Source organism: Parasteatoda tepidariorum, chromosome 7, assembly GCF_043381705.1.
Source record: "Parasteatoda tepidariorum isolate YZ-2023 chromosome 7, CAS_Ptep_4.0, whole genome shotgun sequence".
Lineage (NCBI taxonomy): Eukaryota > Metazoa > Arthropoda > Arachnida > Araneae > Theridiidae > Parasteatoda > Parasteatoda tepidariorum.
The window spans coordinates 16880308-16893088 of record NC_092210.1 but is presented as its reverse complement, the minus strand read 5'-3'; the positions used below and the strand labels follow the sequence as shown (position 1 = coordinate 16893088).

At 28.4% G+C, this 12781-nt stretch overlaps 2 protein-coding genes across 2 annotated transcripts in view; one reads left to right on the top strand and one right to left on the bottom strand.

The window, feature by feature from the left end:
• On the bottom strand, positions 1 to 12639 carry LOC107449732 (synaptic vesicle membrane protein VAT-1 homolog-like). The gene is made up of 10 exons (XM_016065359.4): positions 12065 to 12639; positions 10376 to 10505; positions 8314 to 8529; positions 6586 to 6728; positions 5199 to 5302; positions 5068 to 5123; positions 4086 to 4280; positions 3011 to 3100; positions 1994 to 2159; positions 1 to 909 (listed from the first exon to the last, which is right to left on the bottom strand). Exons 1-10 carry the CDS (start codon positions 12304 to 12306, stop codon positions 899 to 901), a joined length of 1353 nt encoding a protein of 450 aa, XP_015920845.1. The 5' UTR covers positions 12307 to 12639; the 3' UTR covers positions 1 to 898.
• LOC107449724 (nuclear pore complex protein Nup93) overlaps positions 12626 to 12781 on the top strand; it is a 38087-nt gene continuing 37931 nt past the window's right edge. The window contains exon 1 of the mRNA XM_043039586.2: positions 12626 to 12766. The gene's annotated coding sequence lies outside the window, so the exon portion shown is untranslated. The remainder of the gene's footprint in view (positions 12767 to 12781) is intronic.

Here is a 12781-nt window from a genome sequence, read left to right as displayed (position 1 = left end):
TTAAATTAGAATATTGTTTATTGTGAGAAAGCAGTTCTCAATCAGAAATAATGACAAGGCACAACGATTATAAACGAAAATTCATGAGTAACAATGAAAGCAGTTGCTGAAAGAATCTTACAAATGAACTAAAAGTCTACTGCAAATGGTAAAAAGAGTAGTTAAAATGAAACCTGCATCTAGGGTAAAAAAAAAACACGAGGTAGAAAAATAACTACAAATAATGGTATGACAGTTGAGCAAGAGTGCAGAGAAATAGACAAAAAAAAAAAAGGAACTTAAAAATATCACAAACTAAAAAATGACTACTAACTAGAAAAAAAAAACTTGATCGTGTATAAACAAAGCTGTTACAAGTAAATTTTTTTACAAAAGTTCCTTTACAAAGTTACAAATATCATGTAGCAAACATGGAATGCAATTTATACAAATAGTCTAAAAAAGAAAAATACTTTGAAAAGTCATTACAAAAGAAAATGCATACATTCCTAAAAAAAGAGACATTGACCCATGAACTTTACAACCATAGCTGTGATAATTAAGTAGATACAACTCAGTTCCTTATCAAAAATCTCAAATTAAAAAAGATCAGATTTATCACATTTAAATATCAAGCAATTCGATGCACAAATCTAAGGTTTAAAAATTAATACAAAGCTTATAAACTTCAAAGAGTACAAATTCATTTTTAAAATATAGTGTATATCATTTTAAACAAAAATGTAAAAAGTTGAGAAAAAATAATCTGCCAGTATAAAAAACTGTAGAATTGAGCAGTGTTTTAACACATAAACAGCACAAGTAAAAAATAATACCACAATTTCAGCATAAACAGCACATGCAAGCTTTTTTTAAAGCAAGAGAAGAGGTTCATTTATCAGGTTTCTATACTCCCAAATTAACTAGCATCTAAAAATAAAAAATATACATCTTAAAAATATGTCATTTGAAAACAAAAATCTTATATAATATTCAATAACTGACTTCATAATTATTGCAGAAATAACTAATTACAGATATAAGATTTTGTTACATTTATATCTCATCATTATTTCAGAGTTTATTGATGAAAGATGAAGGAAACAATGAATTGAAAACAATTCAACAGAGATCATTAGCTTACAATGGATAAGTCCATTAATTCCATGGGGCAGCCAAAAATCCGATAATCTAAGTTCTATTCTTTATAAAACAAATTAAGAGGACGACATAATGTGGAAGAGAATTTTCAGAGTAAATTCTATTTTTCCTTCATTACTTATTTAGAGTACAGAAAGAGTTTAGACAAACCTAAAGTAAGCCATGAAGTTTCAAATACTGAAAAAAATTTAAAGTATCAAAATGAAAATAAGGAGGATAATTCAGGATTACATATCAGACAAGCATACAGAAATAATATTTTGCCATAATAATTTACATTTTAATATTTTGAAGCATTATTTCAGCAATTAAAATTTGCTGACACTCTAGGTTTGCATGAACTTACTTTTCCTTTCTTTTAAATTAGCAATGTAATGAAGGACAACAAGATGTAAATTTTCTAACACAGTAGAGTCCTCTTAATGATTAAATCTAGAAACTAAAAGCAGAGATGCACAAGTTATGGCCCATTGGCTAAAAGTGGCTCATTTAAGTTCATTCTTACACATCTTGAGCAACCAGTTGCTCAAGTTTTGCTTATTGTCTGGGTTCAGCATTGGCAAGTATTAGCTTTGGAAACTTTTGCAATTTCTTAAAATTTATTTTTTCTTTTCTTCAGGCAACTGAAGTTATACATGAACTATTTATTACCTTTAATTCTAAAATAAGATCAAAACAAACCCTTCATTTTTAAAAATACAGATTTAGGTTCATGTTATCTCCCACCAATATATATTTTTGGTGACTATTTAAAATTGCTAATTTATTGTAATGGATCAGTACAGATTAAATAACTACATTACAAATGTATAAAATTAGAAAGAGATCTAAAAATTCAAGAAATGATTATTACCTGCAGGAGCATCCTTATCCTTTTCTTCTGGTTTATCAGGCTTCTCTTCTGTTTTTTCAGATTTTTCTTCAGGTTTTTTACCTGCATCGTTTTCTTCAGTCTTTTCAGCTTTTACACTAGCCTTTTTGTCAGCTTTCATTGAATCTTTCCTTTTCTTGCTTTCCACCTGTATTTAATCAGAAATAATTAAAAAACTTAGAATCTCTATACTAAAACTTCTTAAGTTTGAGAAAATCTACTGAGCTGGAGTAGATGTTTTAAAATGGTGACTATCTAACCAATATAGTGTTGCACCCTCATTTAAAAAATTAAGAATTTTCCAGATTCCAAAAAAGTGACTTTGGCTAAGCTTATCAATTGTGAGAATTCCAGACAGTGTCATTTACACTCTAAATTATGCCACAGGACATTGCATGTTTGCAACACTTTAAGTTAAATAAATTAAACATACAATAGCACTACCATTCTTTGTTTCAAATAAGTTGCACTGTAAGAGTTAAGATTTTAAAATCAGATCTATGAGGACATGGTTTACAATATATTAGCACAAACTTTACAGGAGAAATCTAATCAGAAGATAAGATTATTCAAAAGTGAGGTCAATTGAAGATTAAATATTAAAATAAAACTAAATATTAAAGTAAAAGAGAAATTTTGAACAGAACTATAGTGTTTAAAAATTACACATGTATAACGTATTTAAAAAATATTTGTTTTAAGAATAATTAACTGGTTGTACAAAATCAGTTATATTTTACTTAGAAACTTAAAACCTTACCTATGTACACAATCATTAAATAAATGAATTGGGTACTAAGAAGATTTTATTCAGGTTATAACTCAAATGTAAAATTTTAGAAACAACCTACATCATGAACTTATTTACTTAGTAACGATGCAAATTTGCATATCAGAAATTAAATTTTAAACTAAATAAATAATTTACAGCAACAAACAGAAAAACTAACTGCAACATAAAAATGCTACAAAAATTAAAACTAATTAAATAAAACAAACCACTGGTTTAGGCTTTGGTTCCATTGAAGGATCAATTGTAATCTTGCCAATGTTATTCCTTTCATGAAGTTTCTGCATACCTTCAGGTATCTGAAAATATTTTAGTTACCATATTATTCAAATATTACAAGAGTTGTTAGATTTTGCAGATATTAACACCAAAAACTATTTTCTATAAACAATAGAGTACAACTTTGTCATTAGACTAATAGCAAACTTTTAAATATTTGTGAGCAATTGGACATATGCTCAAATTTTAAGCATAACTAGAGACCAAAAATCCCATTATGTAGTCAAGCTTTATATTCTCACATAATCAGGGGTGATTGTAGCCAAACTAAAAAATCCTAAAAATTTCTCTAATAAAATCATTAATGACGTATTTAAAAAAATTAATGTCTTTATAAATTTAAATTATTGATATTTCCAAAACACTAAGTTCTAAATTATATGAATTAATATAATATAATTTAATGAGTAATTATGTATAAGTTTACTTTTATCTCTAATCACATTTATTATCCTACCAGAAAAAATATTTACAAATGAAAGATACCAAGTACAAATACTAGTTCTAATATATTTAAATAAAATATACAAGAATTTTTATACATAATCTGGATTTTTCCAGAGCACAATCATCTATGCATAATATACGTTGTGGGCTAATGGGAAAAATCCAGCTCTTTGTCAACTTTTGACTTAATTTGCTAGGCTTATTACAATGAGCCGTGTAGACACATTGCAAAGTAGCACTGACAGTATGCAAAAAAAAAAAAAAACCGGATTGTCATTAGCCTAAGAAATGTACTAAAAGAGAATTAAACATAGTAAACAATAAACATCTTGAATTTTAGGAATTCCCCTAAGATAAACTTAAACTTTAAAAAGCTAAGTTACCACTACCAACTAAAGTTCCACACTTTGTTAAATGTAAAACTATAACTAAAAGAAGTCTCAAGTGAAGAAATGCTACAATATCAAACAGATAAAAATAAAGGTAAGCATTGTCTGAATTTACAATGCCAAATAAGATGTCTACGAGTGTTTAATAAATAAGATCTACAATACTCACATCTTCGAATGCGTAAGTTGAATCTATGACAGGCTTTATTTGTCCATCTAAGTAAAGCTTGAAGATTCTTTCAACCACACCTTTAACATAATCATGGCCATTTTGCTTGTACAATAGATGCCTCAGATGAAACCCGGAAACTGATCGATTCTCATCAAAGAGCTTCAAGGGCTTTAGCTTACTAACTTGCCACCACTAGAAAAAATGTAAACAAATTAAGAAATTTCTCATACGATTTATCAGATTGACTACAGCCCCTTCCCCCTAGATTTGTAAATTAGAGATGTTCCTATTATGTCTATCTACTTCACTCCTTTGCAACTAGCAAAATTATTGGAAAATAAGGAGTACTGCTGCACACCTGCTATTTTGAGATTTACTGTAATAGTCACCTAACGGTTTAATGCTCAGTCATTATTACTATCCTAAATTCTTTTATTCAGTCTAAGAAATGCACTCTGACAAAACTCTTAAGCAATTATAACAAAACTATTTGTGGAGATCAAACTTAACATCTGTCAAAAATGCTAATTTTTACTATATTTCCAGTTTATAATTTTATTATAACACTTCTTAGTTATGCTAATTTTTAAAAAAATAAGTTTTAATGGCGCAAGGTCCAGAGAGGACATGCTGCGCCTTAAAAATAAAGGAAATCTTAAAATATATTCAATTTAAATTCAAAGTATAAGTCGAACGACTACTCACAAATACAGATTTAAGTTATCCAGGATTGCATAATTTTTTTCCACAGAAACTTAATTTTGAGAGGGTAGATTGTTTTGCAGATGATCTGCAGTTCAAAATCCTTTTAAAGCATTGAACTTAAGGATGGTCTGATGGTCCAGGACTATCAAAATTAAACTTAGACTACCATGACATATTGATCAGCAGTTTTCTAGACAAGGGGCTAGTATAAAGGCCACAAAATCTTAACCAGATTATATTAAGACATTAACTAGAATACTAATACACAACTTACAGATTTAGCTGCACTAAATATGCTTTTGGTCTCTCCTGTGATTATGTTAGAATTTCCTATAAAAATTAAAACAAATTTTAAGTTCTATGAAACACTAAGAAATATACTTCTGATAAAGGTGACAAACTTACCATATAAAATGTATCGACCCATTGGTTTCAGAAGACCATAACCTTTGTTTGCATCTTCACCACAAAGACAATCCAAAACTATATCAACACCATCTGGAGCCAATCTGAAACACAAATTCCAAACCATGCCTCAAAACAATTATAATTTTCAACAATCAAGCATCAAAAACGAAAAACGTTTCTGGATAATTGAATTAGACTAATGATATGAATAGAAAAAAAATAGTTACATTAATTGTTACAACTAAGCATGTCATTTATTGAAAGCTAAAAACACTTATTTCTTAGTGTTAGATCATACAGCTCGAGTAAACAGTTTGAGAGTAAAAAGCTTACTTGAAAAATCTTTCAGTTATATTTTATGTGACAACTGGACAATATTTAATAAAAATTAAGAGACATGCAAAAATAATTAAACTAAACTAAACTGCCACCAGAAAAAAATATATCCGAGAACAATTTTCGAATTAATTTTTAACAAATAGCTGTTATTAAAAGTACGGAGATTTAAAAACCATGAGATTTATTTGTTGTTTCAGAACTTTGTCAATTATGTGAGTGATGAAATGTTTATAAAACCAAGTAAATATACGGTGAAACAATTTGAAATTCTCCAATTTAAAATTAGTGTGTCATAACATTGTTACAAAAAACAGCACAATTTGAAAAACCACATGAAAGGACTGAAAATAATTCTTAATAACTAACGAAATCAAATATAATAACAAACATTCAACAGTGTGAAATTACGTGCCAAAAAGACAGCACTTAAATTTGCATGACATAACATCTTTTTAATCTTTTGATGCAAAATTAAGCTCTATTAAGCATATTTAAGGTACATATGAAATCTACAAAAAGGAAATTCAATTCAAGGAGAAATACACAAATTTTCATGTTCTGCAGCTCCACGGCATATAAGAAAATAAAGATAGAGCATGAATAAAAATCATTCCCCGATACAGTGAATGACTTGCATATCAAGAGGAATTCATTTGAAAGTGGAAACTGTCTATTTTTCTTCACATATTCAATCCTCTTACATGCCCCACCCATTTGGATGAATCTTTTTTTTTACTAGAAAAGTGAGATAAGTGATTAAGCCTCAAAAACACTGAATAAAAGTTACTGTTTAATATAGTGACAAAAATGACTCACGCCTAGCCTTACAGTAGTAATAATTTCTCTTATTTACAGGAAGTCTTTATACCAAATAATTCTTAAATTTATTTTTGGAATAAAAAAATTTCACATTAACAAAAACAGTACTTTGGCTAAAAGGCAAGATTTAATATTTAGTATAAAGCATGGACAGATCACTGGAAATTGAGTGTAACACATCTCGTCAGGACCTTTTGTTTTAATAAAAAAAAAGTTATAAACTTACTTTTTTACTTCTTGAACATAATCAGAGCCATGTTCAATTAGATGAGTGAAGTGATCCTTAATAGACTCAATTTTGTGCTTTGAGGCAGTGCCAATCAGTGTAACATTTTGAACGGTTTTCAGAAGTTGAGCTACAGCTAAACCCTAAAAATACAAATGTAAAGATAAGAAATAAGTAAAAAGAATGCCTTTATTAATTCACCTCACAAATTGCTTGAGTTAGTAATCAAGGATACATTTTAAATTACTCCATCTCTTATTAAAAAGAAAGTGACAACCCAAATCAGCTTCTTAAAATAGAAATATTGACCTATAAAATGGACTCAGTGTTTTCACTACAGCGCGAGAATCTCACATATTTTTTCTTCTCTTTTCTCGCATTAAAAAATTATTACTGCGAGAAATTTGCGCATTCTATAAATCAATTTCAAAATTCGCTAATTTCTAGCATTTTGGAAGCTTCGAATTACGCTATTTAGAATAAAATCAGTTTCACTTTTCTTCCTGGATCTTTCATTATTTTCAACATTTGCACCATTATCTAGTTTCCCTATTCACCAGTATTGTTCAGAACCATTTCAAACAACAGAACACAACCGAACCACGGAACCCCTTTCAGAACACATTTCTCTGCAACCACGTAGGTAAGGTTTTTTCATGTAAGACGTTCAAATTTTTTATGCACTAATGTAAGATGGCCAAATACCTAGTAAAGGCAAAATCTTCTATGATGCAGCAAGAATATTCAATGCTTTAAAAAATAGAAGACGTTAAAAATGTATTAAAATAAAAGAAAGGATTTTCTTTCCAAGTCTATTTGTGTTTTTTTAGTTTTTAGAAATCTCACCCTGTTTTTGAGAAAGGTTGAGAAATTTTCACCCATTTTTTTTTTATCTATGATGAAAACACTGGGACTTTACATAAGACCATTGACTTATTTTCAGTAGACAACTTAAAGTATGCTACATAGAATTTTAAAAATAAATCTATGAAAAATATAAAATTATTTTTATACATATAAAAGCATAAAATAAGACTGCAAAATCGGACTTCAATGTTATAACCAAGCAAAAAAAAAAAAAAAAAAAAAAAAAAAAAAAAAAAAAAAAANAAAATTAGTAATTTAAAAATTAAGGAGATTAAAAGTATAAATTGTGTACGCATTCAGGGGTCTGTTCAGGCCAAATTTACTACCGTTTAGCGCGACCTTCACAAATTCAACTTTAGAAAAAACTGTAGTTTCACAAAATATTTTTTCTTAAAATTTTATATTTGTATCTCTTGAAGAAATGATAAATCGATACTTGTGTTGATTTTTAAATATAATATTCAAGTTTTCACAAATTATGTCTGAATTTTCACATAATAGGTACCTCTCAGAAATACCTAGACAGACCTCTGGCATTAAACCTTAAGAAATTTCTTTTATATATTAATTTTTTTTAAACCTTAAGAAATTATTAAAATTATAGCATGGATGGTGTAGCAAAACCTTAATGGTAATTTCATTTTAAATGATACTAATTTTTAATTCCACACAAAAAAAAAACTCATACTAACAGCAAACCTCTATCTTTTGAAACCTTAAATTTTATTTTAGTGTATATTATATACTTTAAAAAGTGTTCCAAGGAAATTTTCAGTATTAGGAAAAGTGCAAGATCAAATTTGAAATAAAAATTAAACTGAAAAGTAGAGAAGCTGTATGAATTTCACTGTTTATACTTACAACTCCACCACCAGCTGAATGTATCAGAATAGTCTGATTTGCTCTAACACAAGCTGTGTCAAATAAAAGACCATAAGCCACAACATAATTCATCAATATAGCTGCAGCATCTTGAAAATTCATATCTTGAGGAAGTTTGTACACATATTTTGTATTGACTGCCACAAGCTCAGCCCAGGCTTTACAATCTGTCATGGCAGCAACTCTGTCACCAATCTAAAAAATTAACAATCATAAAATATTTACATACAACAAGCAATAAACTTAACAATTACTTAAACTTTTTGATCTGAAACTAAACATTTTAAATCTAGGAATACTATCAACAAAATTTGGTCTTGATATATCAGTTCTTAAGAAAAAAAAAAAAAGAAAAAAAGGCAAGGTGCTTTAGAAAAATAAATTAAAACTTTTCATATTCTAAGCAATTATGAGAATCTACATTTAAAAAGGTGCTTTTTCAAAAATAAAAGGTATTTAAAATTGGTAAAATTTAAAGATACTCAATACACCTTTTTTCCTAAATTTTTTTTAATGTCTCTAAGGCCAAATATAATGTTAATATCTATGTAACTAGACAAAAGAAAAATCCTACTATAATGAAGGAATAAAATCAAAACTAAGTTTAACAATTATCAATAACTAAGTAAAACAGAAGTGGACTAAAAATAATGAAAAGAAAACTTATTCTTGAAAGGGGGAAAAAAAGGTAGTATTAAGGGATGACTGCCTATTTTTACAATAAGGAATGGAGGCTACATTTATAGAGATGAAGTGGCAGTCGAGACAGGCAGCCTTTCTAAAAACGATTAGGGAGAACACTAATATATTTCAAAGTTTACTAAATGCTCCAGAAAACCAACTCAGGCTCACATATTTATCAACTTTACAATTAATCATATTTTTTCTTCTGAAAATTTTAGCACTTTAATACTTACAAATTTACATTAGTTTAATACTGTATGGACAATACTTATTGCTTACTTACATTTCTAGTACACTTAATATGCAGGGGCGATTGTGAGCCCAAGTCAAAATTCCGGAAAATTTCTCAAGTTTAACAAAAAACAAAAAAAGCAGTTTAAATTGAAAAAATTTTAGAATTATTTTTCTTTTTTCTCAATATTTCTTAGTTTATTTAAAATATATTTAAAATTTTACACATATGTATACCATTTACACATACCTATGACCTAGAGAAGTAATTAAAATGAACAAATATGTCTTTCTTGAGTTTATGATTATAACAACTATATACTGATAAAAAAAAAAATGAATATTAATCATGAATATAAGCTTATAAAGTATTTGTCTGGCTCTCCCTTACAAACATATAAAATAAACTATTTTCAAGTTCCACCTTTGAAAATTTGATTTCCGGAAACTTCTGTGATCAATGATTTTTTTTAATTGTCTGGACCTTCGATCTCCAGAAACGTCCGGATCACTGTTAGCGAAAAATCCAGAAATCCGGATTTTCCCAGGAGCACAATCAGCTCTGAATATGGAATTTTAAATCTATGAAATTACATAAAATTCAAAATATTAAAGACATGAAAGATTTAGAATTTTTTTAAAAAAACTCATAATTTTAAAAGCATTTATAATGTTACGCGTTATTTATTAAAAATAAATACTAATTTTGAGCTGTAAACAGTAAGGAATTTGCTAGGGGCTCAAAACAGGTTTTTTAGACCTAATTTGTCTATAAAAAACATTTAATATTAGTCATCACTAAAATACTTAATATCAACATTTCAAAATATATGTAGTTATTTGATAAAAGATAAAAACTAGTTTTTTACAATGCCTTAAAAATAGTATTTAAATTTTATTTCCAGCTTAATCATATTGTCAAATAATTAGTAGACTACAGGATAAACATTTCAAAACATGCCAAATAGTGATTTATTTAATATTAATTTTTTGAATCTTGTGAAAGAAATTTCTTTACAAATAAGAATTTTGAGAAGGGGTGCAGAAACAGCCCCAATTTTATACCTAGATCAACACATAAGTTTTTTTTTTTACATACATATAATACCAAGATTGCAATACTTACTTGAAAATCTGTAACACCTTCCCCGATATTTTCAACCTCACCAGCACATTCATAACCCATAATAACTGGTAGTTTTGGAGGATTGTCGACAGCTCCTTGCCTCAACATAACATCCAAGAAATTCAAACCACTAAAAAGATTATAAAATTATATCTTTGAAACACTACACATTATTCCAAAATGCTAACGATTACAAACTATTTTTGGTAATGATCAGTATTACATTTAGAGTTTATTAAGGTTAGCTTTTTTCTGCATAAATAGTTGCAACAAACAAAAAAAATCAAGCTAGTGAAAAAGCATTTACATGTTTACTAATTTACATACAAATCATAATCAGACAATAACAAAAATTTTCAAGATATTTATTAATTTTACGTGAAGATAATGGATCAGTTCACAGACAGACATTTTGGAAACCACTTAAAATTTTTCTAGTAATGACAGTCACTATTTTAATAAAAATTTAGACCTCCACAGGTGAATAAAATTTCAGCCCTGTGTCTATCTAAATTTTCATAACTGATCTATTAAGAAAATTCTTTTTCCCAGCCATTAAAACAAAATAAACAATGCCTTGATGTAGCTTGAACTACAACAGGCACACAGAGATTTCTGTATCCTGATCCATGGCAAAATAATTGCCAATTCCTTGCAACTCCCAAGCAGTAGCCAAGGAAGATAACTAATAAGAAAAAGACCAAATCTAATGGTATAATTCTTGGCCAGTAGCCACCCCCAAGCAAACATCTAAATTTTTTTCCTGTTTAAAATAAATTTGGCACATTGTAATTATATATGGTATGGCATATTGCTATTCGAAAATGTCCCTTAATTCTTTTAGGCTATATTGAAAAATATGTCCAAGAAAACAATGTTTCAGAAAGTTTGAATAGTAATTAAAACGACAAATCCCACAATTAATGTAATTTGAAGAATGATTAATATATAGCCAGCATCCTAGTTTAAGTCACTTAAATTCTAAAAATGTTACAATTAACAAAGTACTATTTATACTGCTACATTGGGAGCCCTGGTTTGGGAAAGGTTGGGGGTGACAGTGCAGGAAAAGCCAGCAATCTTTATAGCATTATTAAACTCACTTAACATACCTTTCATACTAATATAATAAATTCATTAATAAACTATTACTTGCATTACTTAAATATCTAACATTAATTTTTGAAATTTGCATTAACTGTTAAACTATCTAGGTGTGGCATAATTAAAAGTGATAAAATCACTATAATATTTTATTAAATAAGTACATAGTAACACACATATATTGTAAGTGCTTATATCAGAAAAATACCTGATGAAATAAAGCAATTTTAAGAGATAAGCTTGAAACTAAAGTTCCAGTATTGAAAATATGTTCAGCAATACTAACCAGCAATGAAGAAAAAAGTTCCATTAACATTCTTTTCTAAAAACATATGGTTACCACAGCTAAATTTGTACTTCTGAAGCCATTTTAACAATTACAAGCTAGCAGTTAAGTTTTACAGAAAAAGTCTTAAAGCAATTTGCCTCAAATGAGCTGGCAAAAGCACACTTCGGGATAAGATTTTAAATTTTACCATATCAGTGGTAATATTACACACAGTTCAAAGAAAATAATTATTTTCAGACCGTTGTTCACTTTGACAGCTAAGAGTTGAGAAGATTTGAATCATTAAAATTACTCACCATGCTTTGACACGAATTAAGACTTCACCTTCAGCAGCAGTGGGCTCGGGTTTATTTTGAATTTTAACTGCTTTTAACCCACCAAAACTGGTAAGAACAACAGCTTTCATCTCTTTAGCAGGAGGCTGTTCTTCCTTGGCTTCAACAGCATCTTGAACTTCATTTTCAGTCTTTGGCTTGGTTTCGGTGTCAGTGTTTCCATCACCGACTTTTTCAGTAGAAGCTGTCTTTGTTTCTTCCATCTTTCAGAAAAATTTATTGAAGTTTAAGGCAATAATTTTAAGCCCCACCCAAATATATAAGTTCAGTAACTTAACGATAGCGACCAGACAGTTGAAAATGAATCATTAAGCGCAGCGACAGACACGGTTAAGAACATTAATAAATCGATAGATTCCATGACCGTGATGAATGAATGACTCATTTGCATATGGATTTAACAAAATATTTCTTTGAATTTTCAGTGATCATAGTAAAAACGAAGTTACAAAATCGAAAAATCAGGTTTTTGTGTAATTTATTTAATTACAATGTGGCATAAGGTTCATCATTTTAAAAGTATTAATATAGAGGCCTAACTACTAGCTAATCAAAAAATCATCAATTATTATTTCACTGTAACTTCAATTGTTATTACCGCACCGCAAAAATTTTCAAAACATTAAAAACATTTCATTCAAAACTTCGTAATTTGTGTGAAATGTAATTATTTTATTC

What these genes read in the sequence shown, in the direction of transcription:
- LOC107449732 (XM_016065359.4), bottom strand. Translation starts at nt 12,306, where the DNA reads ATGGAAGAAACAAAGACAGCTTCTACTGAAAAAGTCGGTGATGGAAAC. An exon ending in TATGTTCAAGAAGTAAAAAA is followed by an intron (nt 5,303 to 6,585) that starts GTAAGTTTATAA and finishes TTTGTGTTTCAG; the next exon opens with ATTGGCTCCAGATGGTGTTG. An exon ending in GGGTCGATACATTTTATATG is followed by an intron (nt 5,124 to 5,198) that starts GTAAGTTTGTCA and finishes TAATTTTTATAG; the next exon opens with GAAATTCTAACATAATCACA.